The sequence below is a fragment of the Haliotis rufescens genome, unplaced genomic scaffold (genome assembly GCF_023055435.1).
Source record: "Haliotis rufescens isolate VD_foot unplaced genomic scaffold, xgHalRufe1.0.p SCAF_16, whole genome shotgun sequence".
NCBI classification, from domain to species: domain Eukaryota; kingdom Metazoa; phylum Mollusca; class Gastropoda; order Lepetellida; family Haliotidae; genus Haliotis; species Haliotis rufescens.
The window spans coordinates 1142619-1162941 of NW_025963846.1; the positions used below are offsets into that span (position 1 = coordinate 1142619).

General features: G+C 39.3%; 3 protein-coding genes across 4 annotated transcripts in view; 2 read left to right on the plus strand and 1 right to left on the minus strand.

Moving 5' to 3' along the window:
• The first annotated feature begins 978 nt into the window (after nucleotides 1–978).
• LOC124144870 lies at nucleotides 979–5706 on the plus strand. The gene is made up of 3 exons (XM_046514477.2): nucleotides 979–1314; nucleotides 2046–2092; nucleotides 2456–5706. The coding sequence occupies exon 3, from the start codon at nucleotides 2605–2607 to the stop codon at nucleotides 3652–3654; it is 1050 nt and encodes a 349-aa protein (XP_046370433.2). The 5' UTR covers nucleotides 979–1314; nucleotides 2046–2092; nucleotides 2456–2604; the 3' UTR covers nucleotides 3655–5706.
• LOC124144868 lies at nucleotides 5064–9352 on the minus strand. The gene is made up of 2 exons (XM_046514475.2): nucleotides 9095–9352; nucleotides 5064–7205 (listed from the first exon to the last, which is right to left on the minus strand). The coding sequence occupies exons 1-2, from the start codon at nucleotides 9187–9189 to the stop codon at nucleotides 5771–5773; spliced, it is 1530 nt and encodes a 509-aa protein (XP_046370431.1). The 5' UTR covers nucleotides 9190–9352; the 3' UTR covers nucleotides 5064–5770.
• A 2578-nt stretch (nucleotides 9353–11930) lies between these two features.
• LOC124126242 (dentin sialophosphoprotein-like) overlaps nucleotides 11931–20323 on the plus strand; it is a 34013-nt gene continuing 25620 nt past the window's right edge. For both annotated transcript variants that reach the window (XM_046489631.2, XM_046489633.2), the window contains exons 1-2: nucleotides 11931–12032; nucleotides 18563–20269. In XM_046489631.2, coding sequence (XP_046345587.2) covers nucleotides 18571–20269 — 1699 coding nt within the window. In that variant the 5' untranslated portion in view covers nucleotides 11931–12032; nucleotides 18563–18570. The remainder of the gene's footprint in view (nucleotides 12033–18562; nucleotides 20270–20323) is intronic.

The window sequence follows — 20323 nt, forward strand, 5'->3', positions numbered from 1 at the left end:
CAACTCACTCACTCACTCTTCAAGTTTGGGGGAGAGGTGGAAATATGACGGTGCCAAATATGGTGAATATAGTGGACGTTCAATGAGTTTTCGGCGACGTTTAGCCTTGATATTCTAGAGCAGTTGCCTGAACAGGTTATAATAATATTGGACATTGATGATCTGACACTAATTGAGTGGCTGCATGTATAGATGTTGGAATTTGACATTTCAGTTGAGATACTTGATACTTAATGGCAACGCGGTTAACAATTGTGCCCATTAGCATCAACAAGGAATACGAAGTCACTTTGATACCTTTAGAAAAATTCGGGCTGATTAGTCTCATGGTTTCAGATGCAGCCTTGGGGGGAAGGGCGGGGGGACAGCTAGCAATGTCATTTTTCTGACAGGCAAATTATTATCCGAAGATCTGAAGCATAATTATTTTGTTCAAAAAGTTATCAGGTACAATATATTTTTTGTATAACACACGATCATAGGTTTCTGTCGTACCTAAGGGAAGCAACTCTGCACGTGAATTAGACGACTGTGCCACCGGTGGCCCCAGATAACTTTAGCTAAGCTTATAGATACAAAACATATACATGTATCTATCTTTTAGAGACTAATTGGCATTTAGGTCATAGTTTACCCTTGAATTGGTTCCTGAAAACCTATGCTGGTCGTTTGAGGCCAGGTAATGGATCGGATCGTCCTCGACGAGATGGTCCAATACTCATAATATCGATCACAGGATCAAAACTCAATTATTCGTGGTTGTTGTTTCGCCGCAATATTCCAGCTGTATGATGGCGGCCTGAAAATAAACTAGATAATCCATTGATTGACATCATGAGCATGGTTGGTTGGTTGGTTGTTTTACGCCGCACTCAGCAATATTCCAGCTATATCACGGCGGTCTGTAAATAACCGAGTCTGGACCAGACAATTCAGTGATTGATATCATGAGCATCGATCCACGTAATGGCCAACATTCCTCAGTTATGCCCCTTTACTACTTCGCCAATAGATGGCGCCAAACGCTACGGTCCTGCGCGTACTTCCGGTATATTACGCGATTCATAGACATTTGCACGACCAACAACTACAACGAAGTATTTACGATGCCTTCGACGTGCTGCTGTGTCCCGGGATGCTGCAATCGAGGTGGTTTGTCGTTTCCGAGAGAACCCATGTTGCTGAAACGATGGTTGATAGCTATTCGGAGGAGCGACGAATCAAACCAAGGCAAGATGTGGAAACCGTCACCTCACAGTGTTGTGTGTCATTCCCACTTCAGACCGTCTGATTTCATTGCTGTAACTAGTTATGGTAAGATATTTGGGTACCTTGTTATGTTTCTATTCGTTGGCAGATTTAATAAACGTGCATGCCAATTATATTTGTTATATTTTCTTGCATTGAAATTACGAAGAGGGTTTTACGTGACTCAGAAATGTGTATCCAGTATGCAGAAATGTGAAGAATGGACGCAGACAAAATAGAATTTGTTCCGTCCCGCGGGACACACTTATTTTCACAGATAGTTTGATTTTGTCATTGAGTTAAATTGAGTAAAGATTCTTAAAACTTCGAAGTGTGTGATTTTTTTCACAATAATTTTAGTTCCCTCCTGTCAGAGTAGGCAAGTAAATTTTAGTATTGGCTAATTCTAATGTAATCATGTTTGTGTGTGTTTGCATGTGAACCTATGAGTATATTTCATTGTTTTTTTAAAACCAAGATAGAAATAATGTGTCATTTAGGCCTTACTATAGTAGCCATTTTTTTGCCAGTCAGTGATCATGGTTATGTTTAGGTTTGACCCTCATATATTTCATGCAAGGGCCTTTGAAATCAATTACTGGGGGTCTAGTGCATACCCAGTTAATTAAGGTAAAACCCTGTTTACCACCATTATATTCCTGTTTATGAAGTTGTTGATGTTTGACCATAACCCTTCTTAGTTTTCTTCTTTAATTTGTTGAATTGATGATTACCAGGAATGTCAACACATATTTGACGTTTTTGCCTTTAATGCGTCATGTTACATTTTCCTGCAGGTGCTTGTTTTCCACAGAGATGAGGCACAGATGATTCAAGAATACAGGTTCATGTTTGTTCACTTTTGATATGTATTTGTCAGAATAGTGTCATGTGTACGTGTTGAACTTATAGACACTTCTCTGTATCAGGCATTAGATGTATGTAATGTTGAGACTATATCTACGAAAATTGTCAGCTAATTTATATCATAATTTTCCTTAATTTAAATGTTTGTTTACTTTTCTAATGTATTGATGTGTATCACTATTATGTTCATAATGTGACAAAACATATCGTGCCCATAGAAATTTTGTATTTCCCTGCAAATTAACTTAAATCTAATCATAAAAAGCTATCTCACAACTGGTAGTAAAAAGATTGCACAATATCTGTTTGGAAAATAATAATCTACTACTGTTTTCCCCAGGGTGTACACCTCTGAGGAAACAGAGAAAACCAGATGCTGTACCATCAATCTTTCCCTGGACTGCATCAGCCAACGCACTTGAGGCCGATGGAGGATTAAGGAAATCCCGCATTGAAAGACGTGAGAGCCAAAAGAGGACATTTAAAGCAATGGATACAGATTGTGATATTGAATGTGATCTCAGTGAGGTAGCTGGGGAGGAAATAATTGACAATGTTGAGTTTGATGACATGAATACCGACTTAAACATTTGTTCTGCAGATAGTGCAGAGGTTGAATATGAAAGTACATCAGCTCAGACAGACAAATTTCCAATGCTTTCATTACAAAGTATTATGTTTAATGCTGCAGCAATTTTGTTTTATACAGGACTGTCAAACTATACAGACTTCACCTTTGTACTTGCAAGTTTGGGTCCTTGTGCATATCACCTAAATTATTTGTACAGCAAAGTTGACAGTATGACTATCAGTGTGGAAAATCAATTGCTTTTAACACTTATGAAACTGCGCCGACATAAGACTAACTTTGAACTTGGTCTTCATTTTGGAATTTCAGAGAAAACTGTATTAAATGTATGGATCACCTGGGTAAATTTTATGTATAGACAGTGGAGTGAGCGAGACTTAGTGCACTATTTTTGTCCTTCTGATTTCAAATCCAAATTTCCATCCACACGAATTATCATTGATGGTACTGAATGCCCTATCCAGAAACCAAAACGCCCCATAGCTCAGCAGTCTACATACTCAACGTATAAAAATCGAAATACTATCAAAATACTTGTTGGATCCACACCAGGTGGTCTTGTGTCATACGTGTCTCCTGCGTATGGTGGCTCCACAAGTGATCGTCAAATAGTAGAGCGTAGTGGTTTGACAGTGATGTGTGACCCAGGAGATAGTATTATGGCCGATAAAGGTTTCAACGTACAAGATATTTTTGCACCAAAAGATGTTACCATTAATATGCCAACATTCTTCTCAAAGAAAAACCGTATGTCTGGCAAGACTGTTATGCGTGATAGGAAAATATCAAGCAAAAGAGTTCACATTGAACGTATTATTGGTCTGGCAAAAACATTCAAAATACTCACTGAACCTCTTAACAGTTCAGAAACCAAATTAGCCACAGAAATAACCACGGTTTGCTTCATGCTTTGTTCTTTCAAAAAGTGCATTGTTCCCACTACTTGCTAATCATTAAAAATATCTTTGATTCCAGGCGGACGTTAGTCAGACGTAGAGTATGGAGATTTGTTTCTAATTTCTTTCAAAAAGGCCTGTTATTTGCGTTTGCTACATGATTAAAGATAATTGTTGCTAAATATTCATGAGGATAAAGTTGAATGTAACATGTTATCGATTATGTATCATGTTGAGACTAGAATGGGAATCTGTGGTCAAAAAGCAAGTTTGAAGCAAATTTACCATTTGTGCAGCCACAATCTATCATACTCTTTTGTCAAGGTACAAACATAAATGTGTAAGTATCAGAGATTATGATAATGTAATGCTAAACGTCCTGTTCAATGTGGTGTTAAACCCATCTCACTCACTGAATTTGTTTTACATTTATGACATCAGTGACATGAATTTAAGAATGTTGACATTGTTTGGTGCGTACTGTTACATTATCCCCTGCCACAAAGTGGGAGAGACACATTTCTTGTCCGAGCATAATTCGGAAACTGTTTCATATGTCATTATGAAACTTTGCACATGTATCAAACACAAGTTGAACTGGTGCCCTTTCCTGTTTTCCATGGCAGCAATTTGGATTAAACCCAAATACTGGTTGCTTTTATTTCACGAACTTAAAATCTGAATAAGTTGAAGTGTATATTTCTGGATCATATATCCATTATTTTTTCAATGGATACATGTTTACTGAGAAACAAATTGTAATTTATTGTGTCCCATGGCTGTGTATTCTTGTTTCATATGATACTGGCAGCAGCTAGACCGGTCCAGATATTTGGCACATGTTAGTGCTGTTGCTTCAGCTCTCTCAGATGTTATAAAAGGCAATCATGACAAGAAAGAAGTCAATGACAATGTTTTTTTATCATTCCCTCAAACAGTTCAGCTGCAGATAATAATCACATGACAGTTGTAATTCCTCAGATATAGAGCTGAAGGAGTATGCTTCAAGCAGTGATGATATTTATGAGTATGGACACTGAATTGTGATTATGTATTGCACTGTATTGCACTGCTTCATCTATATTTAGATCTTCCAACTATTAACATGATTAACTACTGGAGTACTTAACAGATGGTTGCCATCGTCACAAAAGGAGTTAAAAGTTAATGTCACATCAATACTATTTCAGCCATATAGCGACAAGACCAAGTTGATATACACAATTTACTCATGAATGCAAAGGTATATTTAAAAACATTTTTTCATACACATTTGGACATAACAATATTTATACAGTTTTAAAACACGGGTTATAGGCCATCAGAAACCAAAGCTAGGCCACCTCACCGGGGATCATGGGGACTTACGGTGCCTCTGCTTCCTGCACGATACCCCAGCAGGATTTATGTCATTAACTAAGCCACTGGTGGTTGTGCTCAATACTAGCCAGTCAGCAATGATGTCAGTTGATTATAGCATCACATCAAATTTAAAAACAGGCAATTAATGATTCACATACATATTTAGATTATTTTTTTTTACAGACCATTTTTTCTTTCAAGTAGTTGATAATGAGGTGCCTGGTCATATAGTACTTTATCATCCAAAACTGGCTCCCACAGGAGATATCGCTTGGATGAGATCAAGCGATATCTACACTGTAGATATCGCTGCAATGAAATTACATCGGGTGAGATTCTCTATGTAACAGTAAGTATGAACTGACATCTGAGATTGTATTTATTTAGACTAGTGAATGCATCCATGTATGGGACCAGTGTGTACGTTGTGATATTTAGATTATCCAACTTATAAATACTGGAGTGATTAAGAGATGGATGCCATTGTCACATAGTACTGTAACAGTAAGTACTAAATGTCTTAATAAACATCTGAGATTGTATTTATTTACACAAGTGAATACATCAATGTATGGGACCAGAGTTCAACCTGGTTTTGTCTGATGCAACTCTTTTCACGTCAACATGCATCTGGTGAAATATCATCCTTAAATGGAGCCCCGCAAGTTTTTTCATAACTTTTTGTTTGTGAATGTCCATATATGCAGAATATAATATGTTCAGCATTAAACATTGAGACTACAATTCTGTCTTTCTTGTTTATAGGGCTGATGACCATTGACACATGAGTATCAGCAGTAACTGAAATTTACCAGGAATACCTGTCATAATCTCTGAAATAGAATTTGTCAAGTAGTGCCTTTTTGAAAAAGGTGTCATAAAATGCCACAAGTTTTTCAACCATGGATTCAATGAAATGGTCATCTCGGGATACAGTAAAATATTTCAAATCCTTCATCGTGTATACAATAAAAATGCACTGTTTTCTACCAGTACAGTAGAGCTGCCCTTGCACTTGAAAGAAATATGGCTTGCTTTTGTCAAGGGTAAGTTTTCCCTCAGATACCTTCAAATAGGGAACAGTTATCTCAGAGATTAGACGGTCTTTAGATGCAAATGGACATTTCACTTCAATGGTAGTATCATCACTGAGAAGTGAATCAGGTGAAGCTGCGAGAAATGGATGAACATCTGACACAAACATGCCACATGGTGAGGTTTTGAAACCACTTGACTTTTCAAAAGCTTTTATTGCCACCTTTTCATATTTTCTGCCATGTCTAAGTGGTGGACTTTGAATGTCCTCGAAAGGCTTAGTCATTGATCTAGCAAGTTTATGAAAATCAGTTTTGTCTGTTGCCAAACAAATTTTCCCAAAATTGGAAGAAGAAATTCTCTGTGTGTGTTCAGTTTTCCATTCCTCGCTCTTTGACTGTTTACGGGTTATTATTTCAAGGTTGGTTTTGTCCATATCTGATATTTCTGATATATTCTGGGATTTCAGGTATTGGTCAGCTAAAGATAACTTAAGATAATCATGATCATGATTAACAGCAAATGGATTTGCTGGAGGAAACATTTGAGCAACTGGAAATGTATTGACACTAGGGTGGTTCAACCAAACATTGCGGAAAAAGTCAGGGTAATTTGGCACTTGGCGATACTGAACTGGTCGTGGGTCAAATATAACATTCAATTCACTGTTGCATAAATCAAGGTCAGTCGCCTTTATGGGACTGCCTTTATAGGGTTTACTTTTATGAAATGTTTGTAATCTTTGAGTACATGTTTCTTCAGTTAAAACATCGCCAGTTGTTGAAAACTTGTGCATAGCATATAACACTGCACAAATATGTTTGCAATGTCCTGATGGACCCTGGCCTGCAGCACACTCACACTGCCCCTCCACAACAGAACCATCGTCATCAATAGCAATATCGACTTTGTAAGTCACATGCTTCTTCATTTCAGCACAGCACTCAGACTTCAGGAAACACATGTTATTAGGTTTTGAATAACGAAAAAATTTCAAAAACCTACTAGTGTACAGATTCATTGAACTTGAACCAAGTTTCTTCTGAAAAGGCTGTAAGTAATAATTTATAGCTTCATATGCTAAAAAAGGAAGATGACTGTCTCCATTTACATCCCTATAAGTTTCAACTAGGGGCAGTGTCATTTCAAACTCAGCTTCAAGTTCTGGCTCTCTCCCAAAATTGCAGTTTCGGTCATAGCTCTCGAGTCTGAAAAACATTTGAAATAAACAACTGTAAAAGAAAAAACCTAATTGAAAAAAATCACTGTAAAATATATGGACTATTAAATTATTTTTGGAGTACACAAATGTCTTAGTTTCCATTTTGTCAAAAAGTACAATTATTTTAAGAACAGATCCCTGTAACTCCAAAGTCAACAAATCAGTATTTCTGTCAATAAGGAAGCTTAAGCCATCTCTGCATTGTTATCAGTACTAAAACTTGACTTTTGTACAGTAATAATATCTTTACTTGCACTACAGTAATTGTATATAATTTTTTTTGTTAGAAAACAAACAACATATAATAATACGGATATTAATTTTAACACAAGAATAAGACATTGTGTCACAAAATAAAAATACATGCAGTGAATAAGGATTCTTGATGTGTTTGCCTTCGACCGGAATCGAACCGATGTCTAAAGATTACTCTGTTAGACTACCATTCAAAAGCTTCATTACATCTAATTTTAATATTAGAAATATAAACCCTGTTATGCACATCAAAGTATGGACCCATCATACTGGTGAAGAAATAATAAATGTGTGAACCTTTCACACCTGTGGATGAAATAATAAATGTGTGAACCTTTCACACCTGTGGCTGAAATAAAAAATGTGTGAACCTTTCACACTTGAGGATGAAATAAATGTTCCAGGTGAAACGATACAGGGAGGTCACATCACAGTACATAAGGTCACATTTTTATGTCAAATTGTGTTGAAACTTCTTGACTAAATATTTCAGAGCAGGTTCAAAAGTAAATTTCTAGTAGTGAATTTGAAATGCTAATTACATCATATTTGCAGTACTTGACTGACACTTGGGTGTCATAAAACAAGTAGTAAGAAACTTAATTTAGCAAGTGTAAAAAAGTACTGTGTATCATGCATGAAAACTTGATGCACCAGTGCACCAATGTATCGTTTCAGCCCTAATAAATGTGTGAACCTTTAAAACTTCTGGCTTAAATAATAGATGTGTGTACCTTTCACACTGAGGAAATAATAAATGTGTGAACCCATCACACTTGCTAAAATGAATAAAACTATATGAAAATCTAAAAGGCACTCACTGTAAAGGACGATGAACTTGATAACCCTCAGCCTTTCTTCAGCCATCGGATGGTGCAGAGCTCAAGCAATTTTTAATGTTTTACAAATATTTCAGTACCTACCTCACGCTTTGTTACATCATGTTTTGGCCACAGATGAATCACAATTCCAAATATGTGTATAGCAACGAAGAAAGGGACGGGGGCATTATGATTATTTAAGATACATTTTTCGGGACATGTCATTTATTGGGGGTGGGGAGATAGGAGAAAATGTTACATGGATTGTGTGGGGGTTGGTGAGTTAAACGCGATGCAGTCCTTAGACCGCTTCCAAGATACTATCTCTGCTTAAATTTACTATGTATATTCGTATTATTGAATGATTGCCCAAATAATTATAGAATCTATAAACCGGAAGTTATCCCAACCGCATGTAAAAGGGTGTAATATTTTGCACACTGCCAGTGAGTCATTAATTCGAAGAATAAATTATTGTGACTGACACTTACCTTCCGTACAAGATCCGTGGTCACCGCTCTTTCCCTCGTCAGTGCATCTCAAAGCGTCCTTAGCAACGGGGGCATGTTGTTTACGTGAACGAAAACTGAAGCACTTATGTTGTCGGCATTATCGCGTCGATGCTTACGTTATTTGTTTAGCGATCTCAGTTGTCTAAACTAAACATATGTTCTACCAATGACCATGATACCAATATTGCACTGTGTAAAGTGACAAAATGGGGAATAGTTACTGTTACATTCTTATAAAATACCTGCTCAGTAAGAAAAGCCGAGAAACAGCAATATCAGAAACTTACCGTTCTATCAGATCGATTTTTCTTCCTGACACTCGAGCACCTCGTGCTTTGAGCTCAGTCTTCAGTTCGGGCAACTTCCAGCTTCCGTAATTCATGATAGAAATAGGCCTTCAAGTACTACCGGCTGTTTACAGAAAAGCAAGTGGGTCAATGTCGACTGAAGTTTATATGTTCCCGCGGATACAACGATGAATGTTGGACCGTAACTACCGCAGCGCCGCCAAGCGGGCAAGGGGGCGCAACTCCAGGAATGTTTGCCATTGGGATCGATGCCATGCTTCAACCAAGTCAGCGAGCCTGACCACCCGATCCCGTTAGTCGCCTTTTACGACAAGCATAGTCACCTTTTACGGTAATGTCGTAACTGCTTCCGGGCGTCCTAATACAGTTACTAAATGTATTGCCGTTCCTGGTCCTTGTGGTCAATTACGCCATGACATTGCCACTCGCCTTGTCCGCCGCGGCTCGGCTCCGTCAAGGAGTGATTGGTCTAACGACACTTACTCCAAGTTGTCTCTATCAGCATTCACACACGCATAATAAAGAAACGCAACACCAGTTTATACTCACATAGTTTTACTTACTCTCAGCCCATCTATCAATACACGACAGGATCAGACCGGCCAGACTCGTCACCAACTGGGGGAAACTTAGAACGATCGGGATTCGACTCGATCGATTGCAAACCGCGCTCTCCTCTCCTAATGTTGAAGGTATCATTTTATAGTGTTGGAGCCTGGCTTGTCCTTGTCACATGTCACAATACCTCATTTTGATTCGTTAAAAGTTAGATCTGACCATGAACTCATGTCTGTCATAATCGGAAAAATACAGAAGCCGACGTGCCATATTGCTCATCTCTCTATTGATTTTGTGACACGTATCCGGAAGCTCCAAATGACGCACGCACGCACGCACGCACGCACGAACGCACGCGCACACACACCATATAAATATTCAATCCTATTTCGGTTGAACAATGTTATCTTATTCAGACAATACGGCTGCAATATTGCCGATGCGATGTAAAATTTTAACTCACTCACTCTTATTCAGGACAAAGGAGCAGCAAGCACATCAGAAAAGTTAGGAAGTAACAAGAAGCCAAAGAGGAGGGTCAACTTGGGGCCAAACCTTCCTTTGTTTGTTTGTTGTTTAACGCCGCAATATTCCAGCTATATGACAACGGTCTGGAAATAATCGAGTCTGGACCAGATAATCCATGGATTGACATCATGAACATAAATCCACGCAATTGGGATCGATGCCATGCATCAACCAAGTCAGCGAGCCTGACCACCCGATCCCGGCAAGCATGGGTCCCGGCAAGTATGGGTTGCTGAAGACCTGTTCTACTCCGGACCTTCACGGGTTTCATTGGGTATTTGGTTCAAATGCTGCTTGTAACCATGGAAAGTCGTGTATTTAATTCATGCAAACTCTTACATCCTTCGCATTTAGGCACCCTTGGCCACCCTCTTACTAACACCCAGACCCTTGACGATTCCGGGGTAGAATAGGTCTTCAGCAACCCATGCTTGCGGTAAAAGGTGACTATGCTTGTCGTAAGAGGCGACTAACGGGGTCGGGTGGTCAGGCTCGCTGACTTGGTTGATGCATGTCATCGATCCCAATTGCGTAGATCGATGCTCATGATATTAATCACTGGATTGTCTGGTCGAGACTCGATTATTTCCAGACTGCGGAAGAGGTGGGACACCCAAGTGGGTATAAACAAATTACATGCAATAAAAGCAAATATCGGTTATACCTACTTGGGTTGTCAGTCCAGATTTGAAGAGGTCGTATTAAGACGATGTCGTATTGGCCATTCTCGATATACTCATGAATATTTACTTAAAGGTGATGATCCTCCATTCTGTATCCCTTGTGATGAAAGAATCACAAGGGATCAATATTTCAAAGTTTCAGCTATGAAGAACCTTTTTACTCAGGTAACTTCTCATTTTATTCTTATTTTTTTTTAATGAAATCGAATTGTTCCATAAATTTTGATCATTATGTTTTGTAAATAAATAAATTAACTTTTACAATTGGTAAAATAAATCAGTAACTGAGATTGTTAGTGACTATGTCCTCGAAGGGGGTTGAAGTAGTGTAAAATTATTGTCCCCCTGGGAGGGTGTGTGGGGCCGCGTCTTTCGGGGTGTGTTTGTTTCTGCCTCGGTTTTGATCGTGGCATGTGTGTTATTTTAAAGTTTGCTAACTTTGTCAATAATCGCCAACAGCTAAAGGGATGATGTAAATCTGGCTGGGGTCCATGCAGGTAGCAAAAGTACTGTAAGTCCCCATGGACCCTAGCATGGTGATCTCTCGTCAGTGGCTGGCGATCTATAGGTCATTTTTATGTAGTATTGTTACGTACATTTATGTTGTTATATTTTTATGGCTAACTACTAGTTTTAGATATAGTCTGTGATAAATCTAGTTATTTTACTGTCCTTCGTTGACAGGTTTTTATTTCGTATAAATATGTGTATTATTAATGATGAAAAATTAATGAAATACTGCCGATGTGACGATAAATCTTAACTCACTCACTCAATCACTCACTCACTCACTCCAGACTGTCGTCATATAGCTGGAATATTGCTGAGTGCGGCGTTAAACAACAAAACAACCAACCAACCAACTTACATCCACCGTCGTGATATCTGTAACATCTCACTCACTAACTAGAGGAATTAAATTACCACTTTCTAAAATAATACATGTAGACATAAACAAAACACACACCACACAGCCCATTATGAAACTGCATTGAGTTGTTATGTCAATAAGCCTAGATCCTCAACTTTGGCCTGTACTATACTTTGATACGGAAGTTACGTCATTATCTATTTTAATAACTTCACGCTTTCCTCTGCGAATAGCTGCATCTTATCAAGGGCATGCTTGATATTTTACCCAACCCAAAGTAAGTACTTATTAACTTTTATACATGTATTTCCATTAATGCCAACTGCCTGGTAAGATACTTGGACCATGTGTGCGTTTAAGTTGTATCAGCGATCTCTATCGCGTGATGTATAGTTACACACAGGGGTCACCTCACGTCTAAGTAAGTTACATAACAGTTCAACGCTTTCAAGATTCGGTATGTTGTTACAACTCATTCATTACTTGTTCTAATGTTAATTTTGAATTTGGAAATGTTTATAGAACCTGCATGTCACATTTTGTGTATTTTGACGAAAAACAATCGAACATTTTCGGATGGAAAATTACGTGGAGTCATGTCTTAAAATAACTGGGAAAACCAGACCGAAAATAGATTTTTATAAAAATACATGTGCATGACGTGTCGTCTTATATATAACATTATAGTGATTGAGAACGTATTAGATATATATTTTAGAAACGTGCACATAACTAGTAAATGCTTTTTACATGACTGTTTTGTGTATTCGTTAAATCATCATATTGACTTCAAGAGTTGTAACATTGTCGCTACTGTATTGGTACATTGTCGAGTTTGTTTGTTTGTTGTTTAACGCCGCACTCAGCAATATCCCAGCTAAATGACGGCAGTCTGTAAATAATCGAATCTGGACCAGACAATCCAGTGATTGACATCATGAGCATCGAGCTACGCAATTGGGATACGATAAAATGCATCAACCAAGTCAGCAAGCCTGACCATCCGATCCTGTTAGTCGTCTCTTACGACAAGCATAGTCGCCTTTTACGGCAAGCATGGGTTGCTGAAGACCTATTCTACCCCGGATCTTCACGGGTCACATTGTCGAGTACATGCTGAAATTACAAGTCATTTTACACAATGATATATACCATAATAAACGGATATATTATGCACTAAATAATCTGTGGTATAAGTGAGACTTTTTATCCCACATCCTTGCCATGGTATGTTGTATTTTAAGGCCGATACACCCCCCTTTTCACTCATAACTGCAGGTGTTTGTTTATAACCCGCCTGCGTTTTTCTCATGTTACTATGGGGGCGGTGGGGTAGCCTAGTGGTTAAAGCGTTCGCTCGTCACGCCGAAGACCAGGGTTCGATTCCCCACATGGGTACAATGTGTGAAGCCCATTTCTGGTGTCCTCCGCCGTGATATTGCTGGAATATTGCTAAAAGCGGCGTAAAACCATACTCACTCACTCATGTTACTATGCCAAGATTATATACGTAGACGATGTTTATTTTTACAATTTCGAACAAAATTGGATTTCTAGACATACTTTAGCCCATGGGATGGAATACAATCTCCCAACCTTCCGTGTAGGATGCCACTGACTTTATTGCTCTGAGTTATCAGTGATATATAGGTGTGATTGGGTTCTTATCTTTTCAAGAACATTTTATGTCCGTTTTAGTTGTCATCGTCAGCCACGATAGGTAATCATCAAAGCATTGAAACATAATTGACGTGAGTGAGTGTGGTATTATGCCGCTTTTAGGAATATTCCAGCAATATCACGGCGGGGGACACCAGAAATGGGCTTCACACATTGTACCCATGTCGGGATTCGAACCCGGGTCTTCGGCGTGACGAGCGAACGCTCTAACCACTAGAATGCCCGACCGCCACGAAATATAATTGAATGTTTACCAGCCCGTTGTAGTGTATTAGCAGTCATAATTGTTATTCCTCGATATATCGTTCCGCGATGGAACTCTGTACTGGTCGATACACTTCGAAAGGCCCAATTGCGTGGATCGATGCTCATGATGTCAATCATTTGATTGTCTGGACCAGACTCGATTATTTGCAGACCGCCGTCATATAACTGGAATACTGCTGAGTGCGGCGTTAAACAACAAACCAACCAACCACTTCGAAGGGATTTGGGATAACTGTTACGTACCTATATCATTCTGAAAACCTATGCCGTAAAATTAGACGGAAATAACGCAAAGTAATCTAAATGTAAAGGTATTTTCTAAATCCTAACAGAATTGTGATGGTTTAAGGGTATTTTACATGACATTCAAATTTCACTTAGCATAAACATAGGATATGCAAAATATGTTTACAACCTATGCAAGAAATTGTTAATCGGTTTACAAAATCCCCAACTACCCGTGGTGTGTTAACATATTATGCATTCTGTAGAATATAATGATGGCAAATGACCATGTGTACAATATTCAACGTTACCCTGAGCAAAGTACATCTTTCCGATTGTGATACCGTAATCAAAACAACACTTTTTTTCTTTTCTGGCTGACTCTCCTGTGGTGGTGGTAAACTTACTTACCATATGCCTTCTGATAACAGATGACGTCAAATCAAGAATTCACCCATTAATTCGGGTCCACTCAGGTATACTCGAATCTACTCGGGTTCACTCGCCTCATTCCGCTACCTACATGGGACTGAGACAAGACGAGTGCAGTTCACTTTTGCCTTTCACATAGAAACGATATGAGAAGTTGACTTCGCCGCGTGACAATAGGTCACCATTGATTGCTATATATAACTTGGCGTCAGGGCTTTACGTGTGCATCTTGCGTACTGAAATACACACACGCATAGTGGTTTTAGACCTAAGGGACCAACCGTATATATTTATTTAGACCCATGAGCCTGACTTTTTTTAAGAAAAGAAAACTTGCAACAATGTCATTTTGTGGTAGGCAATTTCTTCGTTTTTTCGATACAATAAAATCCAGGCTGTGTCGACCCCCTAGACTAACATATAGTCTCTGAAATGAACATATCGTACAGAAAAAAACAGTTGTTCAGTTATCTTAATAAAAATCTAATAAAAAGGGAGCCCAGTGATTCTCTTCATTTTCAGATACTGCAGTAATCTAGACTTGCCAAACATTATAGACTTGCATGGGCTGTAGTTGATATAAATGTATCAGGGTCTGTAAGACAGACTGTCGACCCCCTTCAACTTCCAGTATATCAAATAGTCGTCCGTTAAAGCCCATTTTTTATTGTAAAATGGTTTTGAGGAAATATTAATAAATAAATTTCAATCCCTCAGGAGGTTTCAATCAGGTTCGCTCTGCTAGATATAATAAAGTGATTTCTAGTATATGTTAATTTTAGGTTGTTTTCACATGTATAAAATATCAATTTCCATGCGAGTGAGTGAGTTAATGCTTTACGTCACATCGGCAATATTTCAGCCATATTGTGACGAGAAGTTATACATTTTTAACACATATTATATCGAAACTAAATAAAACCTGTCTTCGATGGACAGTAAAATTACTAGAATAGCACAGATTTTTATATTAAAACTAGCAAACAACCATAAAAATATATCACTATAAGTAACGGATCAATAGAAAATGGGCTATAGATCGTCAGCAGTTGAAGGTAGATCACCATGCTAGGGTCCATGGGGACTTACAGTACTTTTGCTACCTGCATGGACCCCAGCCGGATTTACATCTCAGCTGTTGGCGATTATTTAAAAAATTAGCCAAAGTTAAACGAACATATATTGCAGTATGAAATGTATAAATGGATGTATAATGTAATGTATAACTCGTTAAGGAATATTAACGTTGTCTTTTCGAATGTTAAGGAAACCAAAATTCAAATGGCCATAATTAAATCAGCCTGTGAGTGATTCCTGATATTATCTGTATTAAATGAAAGGTTACATTTAGTAGGTCATAGGTAACAGGCCCCGCTGTTTAAAGTAGTCGATGCTATAAATTTACTTCAACAAAATGATGGGTACGTTTCGTTAGATTCGGTTACGTTTGGTTGGGATTTTATCGGAATATTTTTTTTTGTACCAGACAATGCTTGGCTGCAGAAAAACAAATAATGTGTCTGCCACAAAAATGATATTGTTTTAATTATTTTAAGCTCATAGTTTTAATTAAATATTTCTCTTATGCAACTGTCTACAAAATCCCATAGTTCACCCTAGATGTCCCTTCAGCTCTATGCAGCATAAAACTTAACTCGTCGCTGACCCAAATAGTTCCCCGCCGCTGGTTAAACAATATATTATAATTGACATGCTTAAAGCCCCACCCTGACTATAAATAGCCCGCAAGGTGGCGGTGTTTCAGTTTCGAACAATGACTGACAATGTAAACACAACCGAGTGTCGGGAGAAGCTTTTTGAAAACCGTACGGGAACCATATCACCATTGACCGTCAAACTTCGTATCAACTTGAATGACAAACCATGGATACAACAAATGGCTCCATATCTAGAAATAAGTCAATCAATTTTCTGTAGTTTTATCATAAAAAATCGAATCGATCGTGTTTGGCGTCTGCATCAATCACAGTGGGCGGAGCTTATTTACAGTTGCGCTATAAATAGCAAAGCACATGGTCATGTGTACATGTGACACCTTCAATGTATTTGTGGTCAAAGTGTTTTGTGTTGTATATTTTTACGGCTGAACAGCAGCAGAACATCGGTTTCGGTTAATGTAACAGTAACGATACTTAAATACGAAATTGACGACACGATTCTTTCAGTTCAATCCGAAAATTACAGATATTTGTTTAGTTTTGGTCATTTGCATGCAACAGTTAGATCTGTGCCACACAATAATCAGATTATATTTATAAAGCTTAAATTATTACACAGATTTTTCAACTAGTGTTTAGGAAATGTGTGCGTTATCATGACGTCATATTGACCTGTCAGATCACTCGTATAAGCTCCGCCCCCTAGAGTGCGGTAGTTCCTACCGCAGATGCCCCTTTAACATGACCATCTGAATGACCAACTGGCACTACGAAGAAGATCGAAACGATCTCCAAAAGGTCCAAATTACCAAATGTCATCAAAACGCTAACTTTCAGTAGCTCAATATACAAGATAAGCTACATTATGTTTTAACTGACGAGAGACCCGTGAAGATTCCGGGATAGAATAGGTCTTCAGCAACCCATGCTTGCCGTAAAAGGTGACTATGCTTGTCGTAAGAGGCGACTAACGGATCGGGTGGTCAGGCTCGCTGACTTGGTTGATACATGTCATCGATCCCAATTGCGTGGATCGATGCTCATGACATCAACCACTGGATTGTCTTGTCCAGACTCGATTATTTACAGACCGCCGTCATATAGCTGGAATATTGCTGAGTGCGGCGTTAAACAACAAACCAACCAACCAAAACTGACAAGTGCTTATCTTTCACGTTGCCAAAACCTGCGAAAGTAATTTATTAAAGCGTCGTTTAACTTTGTATAAATGGTTTTATCCTTTTTATTGTGTATTTTAATGCCTGTTTACTGTTTATACATGGTCTTAACTATATGTATATAGTCTCTCTTAAGTCGCTGGGCGATGGGTCATGTTTTTATTTTTCATGTGTTTTATACTATGTTTTATCAAATAAACAATTCTGTCTGTCTGTCTGGATCTGAGGCTTGCCAGACCGCCTGCTTCGGCTAGTGGTATAGCGCCTGCCCAGAGAGTGGAAGGTCCGGGGTTCGATCACCGGCCCCGTCATACCAAAAGACGTTTAAAGATTGCACTTGTCACTCTGCCTGGCGCCCGGCATTTAGCGGCTTATACAAGGACGGGTCGGCTCTGAGTCAGTATACTGTGTCTGAGAGGGGTATTCATGTTAAACTGAGACATTGTATCTCAGTGGGCTATCACTATAACCCTGTGTCGGTCACGTGACGTGCCATGCTTTTGGTGCCAATACCAAAGTCAGATCTCGTGCTCTGGGCCCCATTGAATACCCTAGGTGCAGTCGACTGCGATTCCCCTCCTTTCAACCTTGCGACGACTCTGTTCCTTGTACGTCAGGTAATCGTGGCATGATTTCACAGGTAAACAGTTCTTGGCATCCGAACCCTGTCTCCACCTACACACGCACTTTCATAGCCCTATTAAGTGTCACGTCCACAGCGTGCATGTGTTTGTTTGTTTGTTGTTTAACGCCTCACTCAGCAATGCTAAAGCTCTATGACGGCGGTCTGTAAATAATCGAGTCGGGACCAGACAATCCAGTAATTGACATCACGAGCGTCGACCAACGCAATTGGGATACGATGACATACATCAACCAAGTCAGCGAGCCTGACCACCCGATTCCATTACTCGCCTCTTACGACAAGCATAGTCGCCTTTTACGGCAATCATGGGTTGCTGAAGACCTATTCTACCCCGGGTCTTCACGGGTCACGTGCATGTGTCCATCGCAGAATATAGCAGAAATATTACTGTTGCGGCGTTGAGCAATATTCACTCACTATTGTTGCGTTTTGGTTATGTATTTGGTAGTTGATGCACTTTGATGATGCATAACATTATTAATTTGGTGCAAAATGTCATCATACTCATGTTTCACTTACCATTTATGGGCTAACATCTTTCACTTTAGCGTTTCTATTTTTGAGTAATATGGTTTTATCAGAGCTTTTCAATATCTGCTTTGAGAACCTTATACAACATCAATGTGTCAGCTGAGCTGAGGAAGATGTGGTCGCATTTGTTGACTTTATTTTACGTGAACTTTTTACTACTTTTCTTCAGATAACAACATGGCCCTTGACAGCAATGTAACACCAAACACACTACAGAGTATTCCGGAAGAAGATGCTGCCATGTCCAGTAGTATTGAGCAGAAGCCCCACTCAATACCATCAAAGAGAGTAGAAGATGAGGACGACGCGGTTATTGTATTTGCACACAAGGACGGCAGTGAGGCTTTGAAAGTTGAAGATGACTTGAGAAGGTTGAAACTGAAAAACGGATTTCCCCCGAGACTATGCTTATACGATTGCGAAAAATTCAGTGGTTCGCTCATCAAATCGCCAGATTTACTAGTTAAAAATTGCAAACTCATTTTTATTCTATTAACTAACAACTTCGAACATGATAAAAACTGCAAGTTTGTGCTTGAAGAAACACTGGCAGCAACCAGGTTAGAGAAAGACGATTCGGATGTGAAAAAATACTGCGTGCGCGCACTCCACACACAACCCAGGAAGTGTCGCAATTATACAACACCATGTGGGCTTAAGGCAATTCGTTCGTTTGATTTACAAAACGAATATGATCGAGGAAAACTTCTGGATTTGTTTAATTACAACAGGGGTCTCCAAGAAACCGTTCATTGCTCTGTCCAACAAGGAGATCTGGACAAGGCGCCTAAAGAAGACCAAAGCCACTTGGACCTTGCGGAAACAAACCTTGTGAACGACTACACCACTATGAGTGCACCCCCTAGTGCAATGACATATGGTTCAAAACCACCAAAACAGACGCCACGTGCTCATACAGACAGAAGGACGTTCAGCAAGGAAACGCCAAATGATAATGATATCAATCAGGGACCCGACAGTATGGAGGCTCACTATGGCAGCGAATCTTTAAAGAAAGGGATGTACACTGGCATCGGTGAACCTTTAGAACCCAAGGATGGCGTCCCATTTATTGATGACACAAGCACCGTAAATGATCCATGCCCCGATCTTTCTTACAGTATGGGAAGTTTGTGTATGGACGGGAAACGGTCAGTGGTTCAGAGAAATGGCTATTGTAAATCGCTGGCTCCACTATTGGGAGAAACGGATTTGGGTAATTCTTTGGAAAGAGATACGCGGGATCCGACTGATGGAGCTGCATCTGGGCCTGATCAGACACATGTGCAGAGTGGATGTCCCTCAGGTGATGCAGCAGATCAGGGCGGAAATAAAACTGACAAAAGTGACACCAATCAAAAAACGTCAGCTGGCACGGTCCCCGTAGGATCCTTCGTTTGTTCACCATCATCTAATGAGCCTGAGGGACATTATGTTAATACTTCTAATGCTCCAAAACCAGAAGATGGGGAGAAAGCCGAAACATCGTTCACCGGAGACTCGGAAGACATCAAACCCCAAAAGACTTCGTCCATCAGTACAAATACCACCGACATGGTGAGGGAGGTACAGCAGAGTAAGACACGTGATCCAAAGATACAGCGGTGCCCACATGTTGGATCTGCATCGACATTCCAGGGAGCAGAATCCTCTCCACACTTATCTTCTATCAAGGATGAGGTATTTCCGACTTACGAAGGAACGGAACGGAAGCTGGGGGTAGCGGGGGCATCTAAAGAATTCCCAATTGACTCCTCTTGTGCATATATAACTGAGGGTGACACTATCACACAGCCAGTGATGAAGACAAATGGGCCGGGTCATCTTTTGGCTCCATTGTGTTCATCTCCTTCCAGTGAAGATACAGTGTTGTTTGGTAAGTAGCATTGTAATTTCACATGGTCGTGGTTTCGAGTCCCATTTCAAGCTG